The sequence below is a fragment of the Ranitomeya variabilis genome, chromosome 4 (assembly GCF_051348905.1).
Source record: "Ranitomeya variabilis isolate aRanVar5 chromosome 4, aRanVar5.hap1, whole genome shotgun sequence".
Classification (NCBI taxonomy): Eukaryota; Metazoa; Chordata; class Amphibia; order Anura; family Dendrobatidae; genus Ranitomeya; species Ranitomeya variabilis.
This window is the reverse complement of record NC_135235.1, coordinates 30094880-30114600: the sequence shown is the minus strand read 5'-3', so window position 1 is coordinate 30114600 and position 19721 is coordinate 30094880. Positions and strand designations below refer to the sequence as shown.

Below are 19721 nucleotides of genomic sequence, written 5' to 3'. Positions count from 1 at the left end.
CATTAACGGCAGCATTATAATCACACTTGACAGTTGTCTGTACACATTTCTCAGGGGATTCTGATCAGAACCAATAGTTTCCTCTAAGTCTTGGCGATCCTTAGAATGGCAGATTGCAAACACATTACCACTAGATCTGCATGGACATTAATGGAGCATGTCACTATGCAGTATACAGAAGCAGAAGTGTAGATCGCCAGCACCCAGCTATGCATCGCTGCAGAATCGTGCTGCAGATTGCAAATCTGTACATCATGTACAGCACCATGGAATTAATGGTGCTATATAAATAAATAATAATAATAATAAATGCCCCTTTAATTACATCTGTGCATGAACAGGAGGAGAAGACCCTCCATTCACAGCTGCAGATGTGCACAGACATGGCCTGCTGCCCTATAATGCGCAGTTCTTCACATATGGATGGAAACCTTTGTAGGGGTCTCTGCACTGCACTGGTCATGGGGGGACATTGAGTTTTCTGGACTTTCGGTTAACCTTTCCATTGAAGAACAGAGCCTGCCTGATGGCTGATACCAGAGAACAGTAGATTACACCCTCCAACAGAGCAAACAAAGGTAAGATAGACTCTTGGTTTACAGTATATCAACCATTTAATCACCCCCTTTTTTTTTTTTACAAGTTATAGTTAAACAGCCCTAAATTTTTCTTTACTTTTTAGGGCTTTTATTAAAGATTTTTTAGTACATTTTTACTATTTTCTGCTAGTTTTGTCATTGATAAAATGTACAAAAAAAAAAGAAAGAAAATAATCAAACAAGAAAATAATCAGCCATTAAATAGCTAGATTGTAATACCACACTTGCCCTGCAGTGGCCGCTGCAGGATAAACATATGAGCAGCCACAACTTCCCACTATAACCAGACCCTGAGGGATTCACTGATTTCTACCAGTTGCAACTAAAATGGGTTCTCATTAAAATATAATAAAGTTAATTATAGGTTGTTGTTTTTAGCTGCAGTAGATCAAGCTGGAGCTTATTTTTAACTTGCACCTGTTCTTTCAGGTGACTTTTTAGAATAAGCTTGCCCGTATGTATACATGAGGATTACCAATATTTCTGGCCATTATGTGAGTTGTATGCTGCAGTTTTCAACAGTTTACCCCTATGCAGGCTCAGTCTCTCATTTTAAGTTGTCTCTGAGCTAGTGGATGGAGACTAAAGGATATGTGTCCACAGACACAGGAGGAATTCCTGTCCTGTCTCTATGTAGCACATGCTCAGAAGCTGCAGCAGCATGGGTGACATTATGAAGCAGAACTGAACAGTTTAGCAGGGAATCCAGCTATGTATTGAAAGGAAAGCACTTACTAGAAAGCAGCAGCAGCATGGATGACACTATAAAGCAGAAGTGAGTAGTGTAGCTGTGAATCCAGGTCTGATGTGAAATAACACAATTACTAGAAAACAGCAGCAGCATCGATGACACTATACAGCGGAAGTGAACGGTGTAGCTGTACATCCAGTTCTAGGGTGAAATAACCCACTGACTAGAAAGCAGCAGCAGCATGGAGGACACTATACAGCAGAAGTGAGCATGGTAACTGTAAATCCAGTTCTAAGGTGAAATAAAAGCACTTAATAGAAAGCTGCAGCATGGAGGCACTATACAGCAGAAGTGAGCAGGTTATCTGTAAATCCAGGTCTGGGACTAAATAGTTTACTTACTAGAAAGCAGCAGCAACAGCATGGAGGACACTGTGCAGCAGAAGGGAGTAAGGTAGTTGTAAATCCAGTTCTTGGGTGAAATAACGCACTGACTAGAAAGCAGCATGGATGACACTATACAGCAGAAGTGAGCAGGGTAGCTGTAAATCCAGTTCTGGGGTGAAATAACCAACTTACTAGAAATCAGCAGCATGGAGGACAATAGACAGCAGAAGTGAGCAGGATAGCTGTAAATCAAGTTCTGGGGTCAAATACAAGCACTTACTAAAAAACAGCAACAGCATGGAGGACATTATACAGCAGACGTGAGCAGAGTAGCTGTAAATCCAGTTCTGAGGTGAATTAACCCACTAGAAAGCAGCAGAAGTGAGCAGATTAGCTGTAAACCCAGTTCTGGGGTGAAATAAAAGCGCTTACTAGAAAGCAGCAGCATCATGGAGGACACTAAATAGCAGAAGTAAGCAGGGTAGCTGTAAATCCAGTTCTGGAGTTAAATAACAGGCTTACTAGAAAGCAGCAGTATTAATGACGTTATGCAGCAGTACAGAGCTGTGTAGCTCTGTGATGGGATACAACACTTACTAGGAATCACTAGTATAGAGGACATTATAAGCAGCATTGAATAATGTAGCTGTGAGTCTAGCTTTGAAGTTAAATAAAACACTTTGTAAGAAGCTGCAGCATGAAGGACATTAAACACCAGTAGTGAGCAGGGTAGCTGTGAATCTACCTCTGGTTGAGACAAATCACTTACAAGGGAGCAATAGTATGGATGACATTATACGCATTATTGAGAAAAGGTAAAAGTGAATCCAGATATGGGGTTAATTAAAGCATTTACTACAAAGCAAGCAGCATGGAGGACAATATACAGCAGTACTGAGCAGTGTATCTGTGAATCCAGCTTTAGGGTGAGATGAAACACTATAAATGAGCAGCACTGTTAGTCTGTATCTGTTTGCTCCACCTTCTCTCTCACCCTTTTGCTTGTACTGTTAATTTAATGAAAATTTTATTGAAACTACAGTTACTATATTTAGGGGTCACAAATCCATCTTTAAGCCACAATACTAAATACCTATATAAAGATACACATCTAAATTAAATAAAATCTAAATTAACAAAATATATAAAAAAATAAAAGACATACTGTATATAACAACATGAATAAAATCTTGAAGAATACAAAAATAAAATAATAAAATACATAAATAAAAAAAATCTAAGTATTATTTTAAAAATATATCATTAGATTTAATGCAAAAAAAGTCCATTTTGAAATAAAATATGTAAAAAAAAATGGATAAATCACTACGATAAAAAAATTAAAAAAAAATTGCTTGCAGTCAATGCAGCGGCTCTTCAAGCTCTCAAGGGAGACGACTCTATTATTTCCAACATCCCCAGTACAAGCATTTACCTACATCACTGTCGATCAAGTGCCACTCATTCCTCTGCTGAGATTTTTTTTTTTTTACGTATTGTATTGCACGTTCGCCTGAGCAATCGCCTATGGAGCTTTTCAGGCTTTTGCGTAAGTCTTCACGCCCCTCCCTTTTTTTTGTCCTCTTTCTTTAAAAACTTTGCCCATCCTTCATCATTTACAAGGGACGAGACACCCTTTCCTGTTTCCCGCTATTGGCTAGCCGTGGCCCGTAGAGTCTGCGGTTGTCATGACGACCGTAATCACCTCCAGTTCACAGAAGCGGTGGCATGAACTGGTGTTTTTTAGCTCTCAGCCTGTTTGAGCATCACATGTGATGATGACTTATATTCCGCGCACATTGATCTCCGCTGCTGCTGCAAAATTGCACTTTTTTTTTCCCCTTTGCATTTGCTTTTAAAACCCGTTTGCCGCCTTCCTATTTCCTGCTACATAACTTTTATTTTTTTTAAAAAAAAGAAAAAAAATCCAACGCTGCAATTGCAACATTTTTTTTTCTCCGGAGGGGAAAAAAAAAAATCAGAAGACCCAAGGTGAAAAGTGTGAAGTTGCCTGGAAATCGGTGCAATTTCTCTTTCCAATGAATTTCTGCTGAAACGCGTGGGAGGGCGGACATTGCATTTCGCCAGGACTTGGTATCTTCCTTGGTTCCTTTGAGCTTTCCCTGGGTTCTGATTCCTTCCTCCAGCCCAGGAGATTATTACAGCTCTCGCCAGGGAAACGGAGAACGCTCGGCATTGTCCTTTGCAGTCGCCGGTTACAAGGAGCGAAATGAGTCGGTGCCAGAGGAGGTGCAAGAGGCAGATCGGCAAAGTTGCTCGATATTTTTACCATTTTGTTACCGGGACCCTGACACAAGGTAGGGTGCAGAATCCTAGAAACAAACCTGTGGTGTAGATCTGCTGCATCGCCTCATGGGTGACCTATTTGCAGATGTAGCAGAGCCGGCTTTGTCATTTGTTTACAATTACTGCTTCCTGTGTTGATACAATATACAATCTGTTACATAGTTAATGCAATTGAAAAAAAAGATACAAAGTCAACCGAGGGATAAAGGGAAAGCGTGTCGATCTCTGAGCCTTTTTTTGTGTGTAAGGAAGCAACCTGTGGCATTCTAAATAAGTAGGACTACAAGAACCAGCATTCTCAGAGAGGTTCACTTTAAAAACTAGTGATTGACTTTTGGTCTAGCGAATGGTTTCCATAGCGGAACCGATCAGTATCTGCGCTGGAATATGGAATTACACGGATGTCACACAGTGTTTGGTCACGGTGATTGACATAAAACAGATGTAGCAGAGCTGAGTTTGTAAATAATAATAATAATAATCTTTATTTATATAGCGCCAACATATTCTGCAGCACTTTACAGTTTAACAATTTCCAACACAACAGTCATAAGTAACAATGGTAGCAATACAATAATTAAAGCAAGATAAGACGACCCTGCTCGTGAGAGCTTACAATCTACAAATGGACTAGTTTACCATTATAGTATTTCATCTTTGGTTTTACATGGGACTGCAGGAGAGGAAATGATCCTATATATGAAGCAGCCCCCTAGGAAAGTAATGACGAATTCCTTCGTTTTACAAGTGTCTATGTATAGATGTAGCAGAGCTGAATTTGTATTTGTATTATTTTTTAGATATTTTTTAACCTTTTTTCTTCCATAGTCATTGAATGGATGTTATTAATGTCTTCTTGGTGGGAGTTTAGTCACCAATATCAAAAGCATTGAGGTTGCAGCAAAAGGACCCTAACTAATTGGCCAAATTGAATTGAAAACCCCTTTAAGATAATGCGGGGGGGGGGGGGGGGGTAGTTTATTGCATGCAAAACCGCAAAGAACTGATCCTGATTTACAGTCAGCTGCACCAAGTGACAATCTCAGCTCTGCTACATCTCTATATGTAGTGAAGGAAAGGCATAGCTGGGATAGAGCAGAAGTCGGCGGATTTACACCGTAGGGTTAAACTTCCAGTGTAGCATTTCTTTCTTCATTAAGTACATAAGCAAACACTGCTGACACGGACACTTGGCGCGCGGCGCTGCTAAAGATGGACGCGCGGGTTCAAATATTAATTTGCATCAACGTTTTTCAAAAGTGTCTTGTATATTTCTCAGGGGGGTATGGATTCCACGTGGCGCCATATGCAAAGTGCTGCTACAGCAAGGTCAAGAGGATAAAATGAATGAAAACACAGTATGTATATATATATATATATATATATATATATATATATATATACTGTATATATATGTTGCAGAGCTGAGAATGTCAGAGGATGAGCTGTAGCAGGGCTGAGAATGTCAGAGGATGAGATATAGCAGAGCTGAGAATGTCAGAAGATGAGATGTAGCAAAGCTGAGAATGTCAGAGGATGAGAGGTAGCAGAGCTGAGAATGTCAGAGGATGAGATGTAGGAGAGCTGAGAATGTCAGAAGATGAGATGTAGCAAAGCTGAGAATGTCAGAGGATGAGATGTAGGAGAGCTGAGAATGTCAGAGGATGAGAGGAAGCAGAGCTGAGAATGTCAGAGGATAAGATATAGCAGAGCTGAGAATGTCAGAGGATGAGAGACAGCAGAGCTGAGAATGTCAGAGGATAAGATATAGCAGAGCTGAGAATGTCAGAGGATGAGAGACAGCAGAGCTGAGAATGGCAGAGGATGAGAGACAGCAGAGCTGAGAATGGCAGAGGATGAGAGGTAGCAGAGCTGAGAATGTCAGAGGATAAGATATAGCAGAGCTGAGAATCAGAGGATGAGAGAAAGCAGAGCTGAGAATGTCAGAGGATGAGAGGTAGCAGAGCTGAGAATGTCAGAGGATGAGATGTAGGAGAGCTGAGAATGTCAGAGGATGAGATGTAGCAGAGCTGAGAATGTCAGAGGATAAGATATAGCAGAGCTGAGAATGTCAGAGGATGAGATGTAGCAGAGCTGAGAATGTCAGAGGATGAGATGTAGCAGAGCTGAGAATGTCAGAGGATGAGAGGTAGCAGAGCTGAGAATGTCAGAGGATGAGATGTAGCAGAGCTGAGAATGTCAGAGGATGAGAGGTAGCAGAGTTGAGAATGTCAGAAGATGATATGTAGCAGAGCTCAGAATGTCTGAGGATGAGAGGTAGCAGAGCTGAGTGTCAGAGGATGAGAGGTAGCAAAGCTGAGAATGTCAGAGGATGAGGTGTAGCAGTGCTCAGAATGTCAGAGAATGAGAGATACAGAGCTGAGAATGTCAGGATGAGAGGTAGCAGAGATGAGAATGTCAGAGAATGAGATGTAGCAGAGCTGAGAATGTGAGGATGAGAGATAGGAGCTGAGAATGTCAGAGGATGAGATGTAGCAGAGCTGAGAATGTCAGAGGATGAGCGGTAGCAGAGCTGAATGTCATTTGGCAGAAGAAACAGAAAACATATAGTAGCGCCATATGCCGATCATACATAGTGCAGCAATGGAGTAATATAGTAGGATATATATATATACACATGTTATGGGGAAGGTGTTGTGCCCCCTCCACATTGTAACATTTCTCCTAGTGGAGCCTTTCTGACCTCCCTTACTACATCCATTACTATGGAGTCGCCCTCTGCAGATATCACGGCTCCCGCTCTTCTACATTTTGGAGGCGTCTGTGGGACTTTTTGCCCCTCCATCCAGGAGAGCACTTGTGGGGTCAGACCCTGATGTTTGGGGGTCCGGGCTCACAATCTCCGGTCTAGGTGTTCGATGGGGCTGAGGTCCGGGCTCTGTGCGCTCATGTTCCCCCTCCATGTCTGTATGAAGCTTGTGCGCAGTCATGGGGAACAAAGGGCGAACCCCAAACTGTTCCCACAAAGCTGAAGATACAATTGTCCTCAATGTCTGGTGCTGAAGAAATAAAAGGAATCGATCAGTAGGATGAACCGACCTCGGCCGTCTATATGGGCACAAAAGTCACAGGGTGTTGAATAAAATGACACCTTGATATCTGCGATCCGATGTCTTATTCCCCAAAAATCCATGATTTTAAGAGATGTTAAGATCTCTGGGCCGGACATAGATCTCCCTGAGACTCCGCCTCCAGAGCTTATTTTAAATGAAAGTGGGCGTTACCAGTGTGAGACAAGTAATGACTGACAGTCTGCTCTCCTGGTCTACATGTCTCACACTGGTAACGCCCCCTTTTATTTAAAATAAGCTCTGGAGGCGGAGTCTCAGGGAGATCTATGTCCGGCCCACAGATCTTAACAGTTCATTTACATATTAAGAAAAATGTGGATTTCTTAAGAATAAAACATCGGATCACAGACATCAAGATATCGTTTTATTCAACTATCTATGACCTGCATGTCCATATAGATGGCTGATGAGGGTTGATCCTACTGACAGATTCCCTTCACAGTAACTGAGGGTCCGAGCCCTGATAACAGCCCATAGTATTATCCTCCTCCACCATCTGTACAGGGGGCACAATGCAGTCAGGGGGTAACGTCCTCCTGGAATCACCAAACCCAGACTCCTCCATCAGACGCAGATAGAGAAGTGTGATCCGTCACTGCACAGAACACGTCTCCTCCAGAGCCCAGTGGTGGCGGCTTTACACCACTCCATCCGACGCTCAGCATTGTGCTTGGTGATGTACGGCTGCATGCAGCTGCTCGGCCATGAAGCTCCTGGTGGGGGAGCAGTGTTTGTGCTGATGTTATACCAGAGGAGGTCTGGACTCTGCAGTTATGGGGTCAGAGAGCGATGGTGACTTTTCTACCCTCTGCTCATTGGCTTTCGTCCCCCCGCTCTGTAACATTACGGGGTCTCCACTTTGTCGCTGAGTTGCTGCGGTTCCTTACACTTCTCAATAATATCACTCAGGTAATGGGGGAAGAAATGTAATGAACGGACTTGTTACCCTGGAGGTTCCTATTAGAGGACCGCGCCGGGTTCTGGGAGCTCTGCACCATGTTAATAACAGCATGGCAGGGGGTCATTGATTATACAGCGGGGGACGCTGATTGTTTTACACCAGGGAGTGAAGGGACGAATGGTATGTACTGGGGAATGAACTGGATGTTATACAAGGGGGGAGCTGTATGTTATACACTGGGGGGCTGTATGTTATACACTGGGGGGGGGGGGAATTGGATGTTATACACCGAGGAGCAGCAGGACAGGATGTGTCTGCAGCCCCCATACATTGCAGATAGCGCCGTATGGGGCACACAGAACAGCACACGGTGTCTGCAGCCCCCAATCACTGCAGATAGTGCCGTATAGTGCACACAGAACAGCACACGGTGTCTGCAGCCCCCAATCACTGCAGATAGTGCCGTATAGTGCACACAGAACAGCACACGCTGTCTGGAGCCCCCAATCACTGCAGATAGTGCCGTATAGTGCACACAGAACAGCACACGGTGTCTGCAGCCCCCAATCACTGCAGATAGTGCCGTATAGTGCACACAGAACAGCACACGCTGTCTGCAGCCCCCAATCACTGCAGATAGTGCCGTATAGTGCACACAGAACAGCACACGGTGTCTGCAGCCCCCAATCACTGCAGATAGTGCCGTATAGTGCACACAGAACAGCACACGCTGTCTGGAGCCCCCAATCACTGCAGATAGTGCCGTATAGTGCACACAGAACAGCACACGGTGTCTGCAGCCCCCAATCACTGCAGATAGTGCCGTATAGTGCACACAGAACAGCACACGCTGTCTGCAGCCCCCAATCACTGCAGATAGTGCCGTATAGTGCACACAGAACAGCACACGGTGTCTGCAGCCCCCAATCACTGCAGATAGTGCCGTATAGTGCACACAGAACAGCACACGCTGTCTGCAGCCCCCAATCACTGCAGATAGTGCCGTATAGTGCACACAGAACAGCACACGGTGTCTGCAGCCCCCAATCACTGCAGATAGTGCCGTATAGTGCACACAGAACAGCACACGCTGTCTGGAGCCCCCAATCACTGCAGATAGTGCCGTATAGTGCACACAGAACAGCACACGCTGTCTGCAGCCCCCAATCACTGCAGATAGTGCCGTATAGTGCACACAGAACAGCACACGCTGTCTGCAGCCCCCAATCACTGCAGATAGTGCCGTATAGTGCACACAGAACAGCACACGGTGTCTGCAGCCCCCAATCACTGCAGATAGTGCCGTATAGTGCACACAGAACAGCACACGCTGTCTGGAGCCCCCAATCACTGCAGATAGTGCCGTATAGTGCACACAGAACAGCACACGGTGTCTGCAGCCCCCAATCACTGCAGATAGTGCCGTATAGTGCACACAGAACAGCACACGCTGTCTGCAGCCCCCAATCACTGCAGATAGTGCCGTATAGTGCACACAGAACAGCACACGGTGTCTGCAGCCCCCAATCACTGCAGATAGTGCCGTATAGTGCACACAGAACAGCACACGCTGTCTGCAGCCCCCAATCACTGCAGATAGTGCCGTATAGTACACACAGAACAGCACATGGTGTCTGCGGCCCCCATACACTGCAGATAGTGCCGTATGGTGCGCACAGAACAGCACACGGTGTCTGCAGACCCCGTACACTGCAGATAGTGGTGTATAGTGCACACAGAACAGCACACGGTGTCTGCGGCCCCCATACACTGCAGATAGTGCCGTATGGGGCACACAGAACAGCACACGGTGTCTGCGTCCCCCATACACTGCAGATAGTGCAGTATAGTGCACACAGAACAGCACACGGTGTCTGCGGCCCCCGTACACTGCAGATAGTGCCGTATGGTGCTCACAGAACAGCACACGGTGTCTGCGGCCCCCATACACTGCAGATAGCGCCGTATGGTGCGCACAGCACAGCACACGGTGTCTGCGGCCCCCATACACTGCAGATAGTGCCGTATAGTACACACAGAACAGCACACGGTGTCTGCGGCCCCCCGTACACTGCAGATAATGGTGTATAGTGCACACAGAACAGCACACGGTGTCTGCGGCCCCCATACACTGCAGATAGTGCCGTATGGTGCACACAGAACAGCACACGGTGTCTGCGGCCCCCGTACACTGCAGATAGTGCCGTATGGTGCACACAGAACAGCACACGGTGTCTGCGGCCCCCGTACACTGCAGATAGTGCCGTATGGTGCGCACAGCACAGCACACGGTGTCTGCGGCCCCCATACACTGCAGTGCACTACTTTAGTAGTGCCATATTCTACCCTTGTGCTCTCTTCAGCTAATTATGAGCCGTCTGGCAATGGAGGAACGTTGTGGTCTGTGCCCACCACCGGCATCGTTCGTGCACAGATGTCACAGATATCGGCGGCGAGGCCGAGACCATGAACAGATTTGTGACTTTTAGTCAGTAAGAGAAAATCTCCGGCGGTTGTGCCCCAAGCCAACAATGGGCAGCATGGCTGAGAGCAGGACGCTCCGGAGCGACATCGGTTTTATTCTGCGCCCAGATGACAAATATATTAGAAGTCGAGATAAATGGCGCCATACGGTGCTGAGACTCAGAGTGCCGCACATTGCAGAGGTGGACCCATATACTGCGCAGATAAATAGCGCATACGTCACCCACGTCGTCATACAGAATCAGTCAGGTTGTATACATTGTATCCAGATGAATAGAGCTTACAGTGACAAATCATAAATGCTATATAGCTGTGGGTGTATTTTTACATGGGACTGCAGCTTAATCTCCTCCACAGTCTATCACAATGCACAATGATCCCGGCCACAGTGTCAGCTCTGCTACATCTAGATGCCGTCAGTCCATTTCCTCGTACTGTGGAGTAATCCGGATTCCTGTTGTACATGGCAGCATCTCATCTGTCGCCGTTTTCACCTCCTTCTCATCTTGGCACTAAATGTAAATTATCTGCTCTCCAGCATGGCAGCCAGTTTACACAGCGAGCTGGCATAGGGGTGGCAGGGACCTGGCAAAAGCCAATTTTCACTCTATAAATTTGCCAGCGCAGCTCTCTGTATGGATTTGTGCTTTTTATAGCCCAGTTTCGATGGGAGGGACGTTGGGGGGAGTAGTTGACCTTTCTTATTTACATTAGAATTGATATAAAGTCTTAATAATGTATCAGCATTTATTCCCTATTTCTTAAAGGGCCAGTCCTGGAGCGTTCCATTTAAATTGCAGACACAGAAAGTGTTAGAAAATATATTCATTTCACCATTCACAGTCACTCTGTAAGTACATTTGCTCATCCTGAGCTGTCTGTTTCATCAATACTTAACCAGAGTTTCAATGTGACGTTCTCAGTGTCCTCACACAATTCAATGCGTGGGTGGGACTTGAGACAGTTACCACTATATCCATCTTATATGTCCCAACCATTTCACCCTATGGGTGGGCCATATGTCACTGTTCATCCTGTGCTACCTGGTTCATGAATTAAATGCTAGAAGCAGTGAAGACTGACTAATAGCAGAGCTGTAGATGTAAACCTCAAACAAAATTCAATTACGTTCATTGCAAAGCGGACGGACAAGTTCTAATAGCTGCGTACAGTACAATTCATGGGCTCCCCTTTAAAGAGCCCCTTTTAAAACTTTGGAGAATTGATAATTAGGTGGAGATATACAGTGGTGTGAAAAAGTGTTTGCCCCTTCCTGAATTCCGATTCTTTTGCATGTTTGTCACACTTAAATGCTTCAGACCAGCAAACAAATGTTAACATTGGACAAAGATAACAGAAGGAATGACAAAATGCAGTTTATAAATGAAGGTCTTTATTATTAAGGGAAAAAGAAATCCAAACCTACAGGGCCCTGTGTGAAAAAGTGATTGTCCCTGAAAACAGAAATTAACTGTGGTTTATCACATCTTTGGGAAGCTGAGTTCACATTCTCTAGCCACACCCAGGCCTGATTGCTGCCACACCTATTCTCAATCAAGAAATCACTTAAAGGGAACCTGTCACCTGAATTTGGCGGGACCAGTTTTGGGTCATATAGGCGGGGTTTTTGGGTGTTTGATTCACCCTTTCCTTACCCGTTGGCTGCATGCTGGCCGCAATATTGGATTGAAGTTCATTCTCTGTCCTCCGGAGTACACGCCTGCGCAAGGCAATATTGCCTTGCGCTGGCGTGTACTCCGGAGGACAGAGAATGAATTTCAATCCAATATTGCAGCCAGCGGGTAAGGAAAGGGTGAATCAAACACCCAAAAACCCCACCCATATGACCCAAAACTGGTCCCGCCAAATTCAGGTGACAGGTTCCCTTTAAATAGGACATTCCTCACAAAGTGCAGTAGACCAAAAGTTCCTCAAAAACAAGACATCTTGTCACGATCCAAAGAGATTCTGGAGCAAATCAGAAACAAAGTAATTGAGATCTATCAGTGTGGAAAAGGTTATAAAACCATTTCTAAAGCTTTGGGACTCCAATGAACTACTGTGAGAGCCATTATCCACAAATGGCAAAAACATGGAACAGTGGTGAACCTTCCCAGGAGTGGCCGGCCTACCAAAATTACCCCAGGAGTTCAGCGATGACTTATCCAAGTGGTCACAAAAGAGTCCACAACAACATCCAAAGAAGTACAGGCCTCAGTTGCCTCAGTTAAGATCAGTGTTCATGACTCCACCATAAGAAAGAGACTGGGCAAAAATGGCCTGCATGGCAAAGTTCCAAGACGAAAACCACTGCTGCGCAATAAGAACATAAAGGCTCGTCTCAGTTTTGCCAGAAAAAATCTTGATGATCCTCAACACTTTTGGGAGAATACTCTGTGGACTGACGAGACAAAAGTTGAACTTTTTGGAAAGTGTGTGTCCCATTAGATCTGGCGTAGAAGTAACATAGCATTTGAGAAATGGAACATCATACCAACAGTAAAATATGGTGGTGGTAGTGTGATGGTCTGGGGCTGGTTTGCTACTCAGGTTCTAGAATACTTGCTGTGGTAAATGGAACCATAAATTCTGTTGTCTACCAAAAAGTCCTGAAGGAGAATGTCCGATCATCTGTTCGTGACCTCAAGCTGAAGAGCACTTGGGTTATGCATCAGGGCAATGATCCAAACACACCACCAAGTCCACCTCTGCATGGCTTAAGAAAAATAAAATTAATACTTTGGAGTGGCCTAGTCAAAGTCCTGACCTTAATCCGAATGAAATGCTGGTGTATGACCTTAAAAAGGCGGTTCATGCTCGGAAACTCTTCAATGTGGCTGAATTACAACAATTCTGCAAAGATGAGTGGCCAAAATCCCTCCAGGGCATTGTAAAAGACTCATTACCAGTTATGGCAAACGCTTGATTGCAATTGTTGCTGCTAAGGGTGGCCCAACCAGTTATTAGGTTTAGGGGACAATCACTTTTTCACACAGGACCCTGTAGGTTTGGATTTCTTTTTTCCTGAATAATAAAGACCTTCATTTATAAACTGCATTTTGTGATTACTTGTGTTATCTTTGTCTAATCTGTTTGGTGACCTGAAAAAGTGAGACAAACATGCAAAAAAATAGGAAATAAGGAAGGGGGTAAATACTTTTTACACCACTGAGTTTTCTGGTTTAGATATAATTGTTTTGTATGAATCTGTAATAAAGGTAGATACAAGGAACTCTTATTATATTGGGTGTAGGGAGGGACAAACATGTAAGAACTACCCACATCTTTCAGCAGCCTGTGGTTTCCCCTTGATATTTCGAAACTTCACCTATCACCAAAAATTTAATATAGTGTAAAAATTGCAAATGCAAGAGAGGGAGGAGGGGGATGCAGCTGCAGCAGAATTGTCCAGTTTCTACTGGTATCCCCGTTGTCCCCTTAGCACGCTTTTTTTTTTTAAATCCGCCATACGGTCTTTTATTTAGTTCTATGATCTTTACAAGTGGATGATGCTCACAGGATCCTCTGGGGCGTGTCTGAAGATAACTTTGCATAATTACTCGGTGTGCCCCGCCCTATTAATAAAGACAACAAAAAGTAGGACTAAGTATAAATGCCCATATCTCTGGAACCGTATGACAGATTTTTAAGAAACGAAAAACACATGCTCAAGGGGAACAGGGGGGCTAAAATAAGAGCACAATCTGGCCACTTCTGACCTGGAGACAGGTCCTATTTAAAGTATCTCTTAGGCTATGTCTATGTGCGGATAGATTTGGGGTTTTTTTTTTGTTTCTTTTTAAACCAAGTTTCCCAGTGGAAGACGCATCCCGAAACTCCTATTTGGGGACATTTTTGGACAAGGTTTTATTTTCCTGAAGGGTTTTCGAGGAGTTTTTCATTACGTGAAACATTTTTTGCAGCTTTCTGATTGGACAGTGAGGGTTTAGATCAGATTCCATCAGGATCCCTTATAAAGAAGAAACATGCACTTTGTATTTTGTCACCAGGAATCAAAGTTACTACAAAAACTCCTCAGAAGAACATTAAAGAGGATTGACATCAAAGGGAATAGGATGAGTTTTTTGGAAATTTTTGCAGCTTTTTTTGGAATGGATCTGTGAAAGCCAAACTGTAAAACCTCTGTCTGCACATAGCCTTATTTACCATGTGTGCTGTTTGAATGGGGGGCACGAGATTGCTCGGGGGACATTGCACAGCTCTGACCTCACAACTGCAAGACCATCTACTGTATATTCCACTAATGTGAAAAAATATGGAAACCAATGGGGAATATAAAGACCCAAATTAGGCACGGCATTATACTTATAATACATCTACACCAAGCTATTGAAGGATTATGATTGCTTTCTTATTTTGTGGGGGTCTGTCTCTTTAAATAAATCCTGAGTGCATTCTAGCATTATGCAAAGATTCTATTTCACCACAATTGAATTCCGATGTCTTTTATGACAAATACAAATGAAATAAATGTCCAGTTATAAATGGCCGACCCAGTGACCCGGCCCCACGGCGCTACAGGGGAACATGTCGTATCCACTGCTCATAGGAATTTTTCCCATTGAGTCCTGTGACTGTCAGTCGTCTGCGGCAATGACATTGTCCAAGGTCACCGCTCCGTCTCTTCCTGGTATTTTGGACATGGATGTTTTTCATTTAAATAAGATTATGGCCATTTACCAAACACAAGTGAAAGACCAGACATGCACCATTAGGCGGAATAACATGGAGGGAGCAGACGTGCTGCACATATATGAGGTACACGGGAGCCACAGCGCAGATCCAGATCCGCCAGACCTCGGATTGTGAAACTCAATAGAAAAGAAGATTCTTTATTTTATCAGAAGCCGACAACAGCGGTTTAATGATGCTGCATTCCTGATCCGTGACAAAACCAAATCCTGCTGTCAAAATAGTCTGCGAAATGGTAGACTAATTTCATAATGTTTTTGAGAAACTGGCAAATGAAAGGACATTGTCACCATTTACATATAGATTATACAGAAAACAGAGGGGAAATATATTATGTTACTTGTCCTGCACTTATCCTGAGATACATACTCCATTATACTTCAGAGCTGCACTCACTATTCTGCTGGTGCAGTCACTGTGTACATACATTACATTACTGATCCTGAGTTACATCCTGTATTATACTCCAGAGCTGCACTCACTATTCTGCTGGAGCAGTCACTGTGTACATACATTACATTATTGATCCTGAGTTCCATCCTGTATTATACTCCAGAGCTGCACTCACTATTCTGCTGGTGCAGTCACTGTGTACATACATTACATTACTGATCCTGAGTTACATCCTGTATTATACTCCAGAGCTGCACTCATTATTCTGCTGGAGCAGTCACTGTGTACATACATTACATTATTGATCCTGAGTTCCATCCTGTATTATACTCCAGAGCTGCACTCACTATTCTGCTGGTGCAGTCACTGTGTACATACATTACATTACTGATCCTGAGTTACATCCTGTATTATACTCCAGAGCTGCACTCACTATTCTGCTGGAGCAGTCACTGTGTACATACATTACATTATTGATCCTGAGTTCCATCCTGTATTATACTCCAGAGCTGCACTCACTATTCTGCTGGTGCAGTCACTGTGTACATACATTACATTACTGATCCTGAGTTACATCCTGTATTATACTCCAGAGCTGCGCTCACTATTCTGCTGGTGCAGTCACTATGTACATACATTACATTACTGATCCTGAGTTACATCCTGTATTATACTCCAGAGCTGCGCTCACTATTCTGCTGGTGCAGTCACTGTGTACATACATCACATTACTGATCCTGAGTTACATCCTGTATTATACCCCAGAGCTGCACTTACTATTCTGCTGGTGCAGTCACTGTGTAAATACATTACATTACTGATCCTGAGTTACATCCTGTATTATATCCCAGAGCTGCACTCACTATTCTGCTGGTGCAGTCACTGTGTACATACATTACATTACTGATCCTGAGTTACATCCTGTATTATACTCCAGAGCTGCACTCACTATTCTGCTGGTGCAGTCACTGTGTACATACATTACTGATCCTAAGTTACATCCTTTATTGTACTCCAGAGCTGCACTCACTATTCTGCTGGTGCAGTCACTGTGTACATACATTACATTACTGATCCTGAGTTACATCCTGTATTATACCCCAGAGCTGCACTCACTATTCTGCTGGTGCAGTCACTGTGTACATACATTACATTACTGATCCTGAGTTACATCCTGTATTATACCCCAGAGCTGCACTCACTATTCTGCTGGTGCAGTCACTGTGTACATACATTACATTACTGATCCTGAGTTACATCCTGTATTATACTCCAGAGATGCACTCACTATTCTGCTGGAGCAGTCACTGTGTACATACATCACATTACTGATCCTGAGTCACATCCTGTATTATACTCCAGAACTGCACTCACTATTCTGCTGGTGTAGTCACTGTGTACATACATTACATTACTGATCCTGAGTTACATCCTGTATTATACTCCAGAGCTGCACTCACTATTCTGCTGGTGCAGTCACTGTGTACATACATTACATTACTGATCCTGAATTACATCCTGTATTATACTCCAGAGCTGCACTCACTATTCTGCTGGTGCAGTCACTGTGTACATACATTACATTACTGATCCTGAATTACATCCTGTATTATACTCCAGAGCTGCACTCACTATTCTGCTGGTGCAGTCACTGTGTACATACATTACATTACTGATCCTGAGTCACATCCTGTATTATACTCCAGAGCTGCGCTCACTATTCTGCTGGTGTAGTCACTGTGTACATACATTACATTACTGATCCTGAGTTACATCCTGTATTATACTCCAGAGCTGCACTCACTATTCTGCTGGTGCAGTCACTGTGTACATACATTACATTACTGATCCTGAATTACATCCTGTATTATACTCCAGAGCTGCACTCACTATTCTGCTGGTGCAGTCACTGTGTACATACATTACATTACTGATCCTGAGTTACATCCTGTATTATACTCCAGAGCTGCACTCACTATTCTGCTGGTGCAGTCACTGTGTACATACATTACACTACTGATCCTGAGTTACATCCTGTATTATGCTCCAGAGCTGCACTCACTATTCTGCTGGTGCAGTCACTGTGTACATACATTACATTACTGATCCTGAGTTACATCCTGTATTATACCCCAGAGCTGCACTCACTATTCTGCTGGTGCAGTCACTGTGTACATACATTACACTACTGATCCTGAGTTACATCCTGTATTATGCTCCAGAGCTGCACTCACTATTCTGCTGGTGCAGTCACTGTGTACATACATTACATTACTGATCCTGAGTTACATCCTGTATTATACTCCAGAGCTGCACTCACTATTCTGCTGGTGCAGTCACTGTGTACATACATTACACTACTGATCCTGAGTTACATCCTGTATCTCTTTTTTATTATAAAAGTACAAAACAAAGCTTACAGACAAACTCAATAACAAAACAAATTATTCACAGTCCCCAAAAGTCCAATGTCCAGCAGATTTATACAAACAAAATGTTCCTCCATTTCATTAATGCCCCCCAGCAAGGGAAGAGACCTCAACCTATATCCTTTTTCCTCTCCCCTTGTACCTTTTTCCCTCATACACACATACCCATGCATTCATCCCTAGAAAAATAAACAAAAGTCGGCCAACTGCCCTAAAGAAAGCAAATAGGCCACCTGGCCAAAACTTAATCATATATTTTATATATTTATTTTTTATATATATATATATATATATATATATATATATATATATATATATATATATATATATTTTTTTTTTTTTTTTTTTTACCTCCTAAACTAAACCACCACCATTCCCCCAAAGGTCCCACGAAAGTCTGTGGCCTATCACACCAGGTCCCACGAGAGTTTGTGGCCTATCACACCAGGTCCCACGAGAGTTTGTGGCCTATCACACAAGGTCCCACGAAAGTTTGTGGCCTTCACTATACAACAAGGTCCACAGAAGTTTATTGCCCTTTTTTCCTCTTCTTGGCATCCCGCCGGACGTCCATTCTCCAAAACCCATCCCCCCACCCCCCAAGAAACCCCCCACCCCACCTAAACTAAATCCCCCCTACACGCATCATAGTACACATGTAACATATATACAACCTTATAATAACATATCAATACAACATAATAACCAGTACACACCATAACCATGACCAAAGAACAGGCCCAAGTTCAATGCTTGCAAGCCCTATACCCGGGTTACCAATTACAAAACAAAAATCTATAAGTGAGGGTTACAGCCCACCACCAGGAACTGGAGACCATAGAGGCTCTCACCCTAATCTACCGCACATCACTCTGACCCTCCCTAACAACACAAAAGAGAAAATCCTGTCCCTATAGCCCTACCAATCTCTCCCTACCTGCCCCTACCTGTCCCTCACTGACCCTCACTACCAACCTAATACTAACTACCTGTCCCTAAAGACTGTCCCTATCTGTCCCTCCCTGTCCCTACACATCTATCTGACCCTACAAAATAAAGATAGAAAGATAAATAAGACTAACTCAACCCTAACACAGGCACACAGAACCTAACTCTCCCTAGGGCACATTAAAGGAGAAACCCCTCCAAAGAAGAGAGGCCCTCCCTGCACCCAGCCTCTCAAACTCCAGCAAGCGCACTTTTGCCAGGTCACCCAGGATGTTCCTAATCACCTCTTCCCTGGGGAGGACTTTCCGCTGAGTAGACACTAGACACCGTGCATTCCACGTGTGGAACCTAGTTACTAAACTAACTAAGAAAACAGTGCCCCGATCTCGGCCACCAAGGGACCTGAATGCCCCATAGGCCCACTCCGCATAGGAAAGGCCTGCCAGCCTAGGCCAGCCAATGGAAGCACCCACCCTGCTGTAGACCTCTGTATTAAAGGGACACCAAAGCAGGAAATGCTCCATGCTTTCAAGCATACCGCCACACTCTTCGCGGGGACAATCCCGGTCATCAGAGCATCTGCACTTCAGGTTGTCCCTCACATACAGCTTCCCATGGAAGCAGCGCCAAGCCAAGTCCCAAAACTTCAAGGGGATCCGCTTAGAGTTCAATAACCCGAGCCCCACCTCCAGATCCCAGCTTGGGCAATCCCTGAGCGCCAGGGGCTTCTGAAAGTGGGTCAACAGGACCCTATTGTCAAGTAACCTTCTCGACATGG

General features: G+C 44.1%; 1 protein-coding gene across 3 annotated transcripts in view; it reads left to right on the top strand.

The window, feature by feature from the left end:
- The window catches only part of KCNIP2 (potassium voltage-gated channel interacting protein 2), a 514316-nt gene that overhangs the window by 271218 nt on the left and 223377 nt on the right, over positions 1 to 19721 (top strand). Inside the window, exon 1 of one of the 3 annotated variants that reach the window (XM_077258265.1) lies at positions 2297 to 3994. The exons of the other annotated variants lie outside the window; for them this stretch is intronic. Within the exon in view, the coding sequence (XP_077114380.1) occupies positions 3907 to 3994 (88 nt within the window). The 5' untranslated portion in view covers positions 2297 to 3906. Of the gene's footprint in view, positions 1 to 2296; positions 3995 to 19721 lie in introns of those variants that run through there. 3 annotated transcript variants of the gene reach the window in all.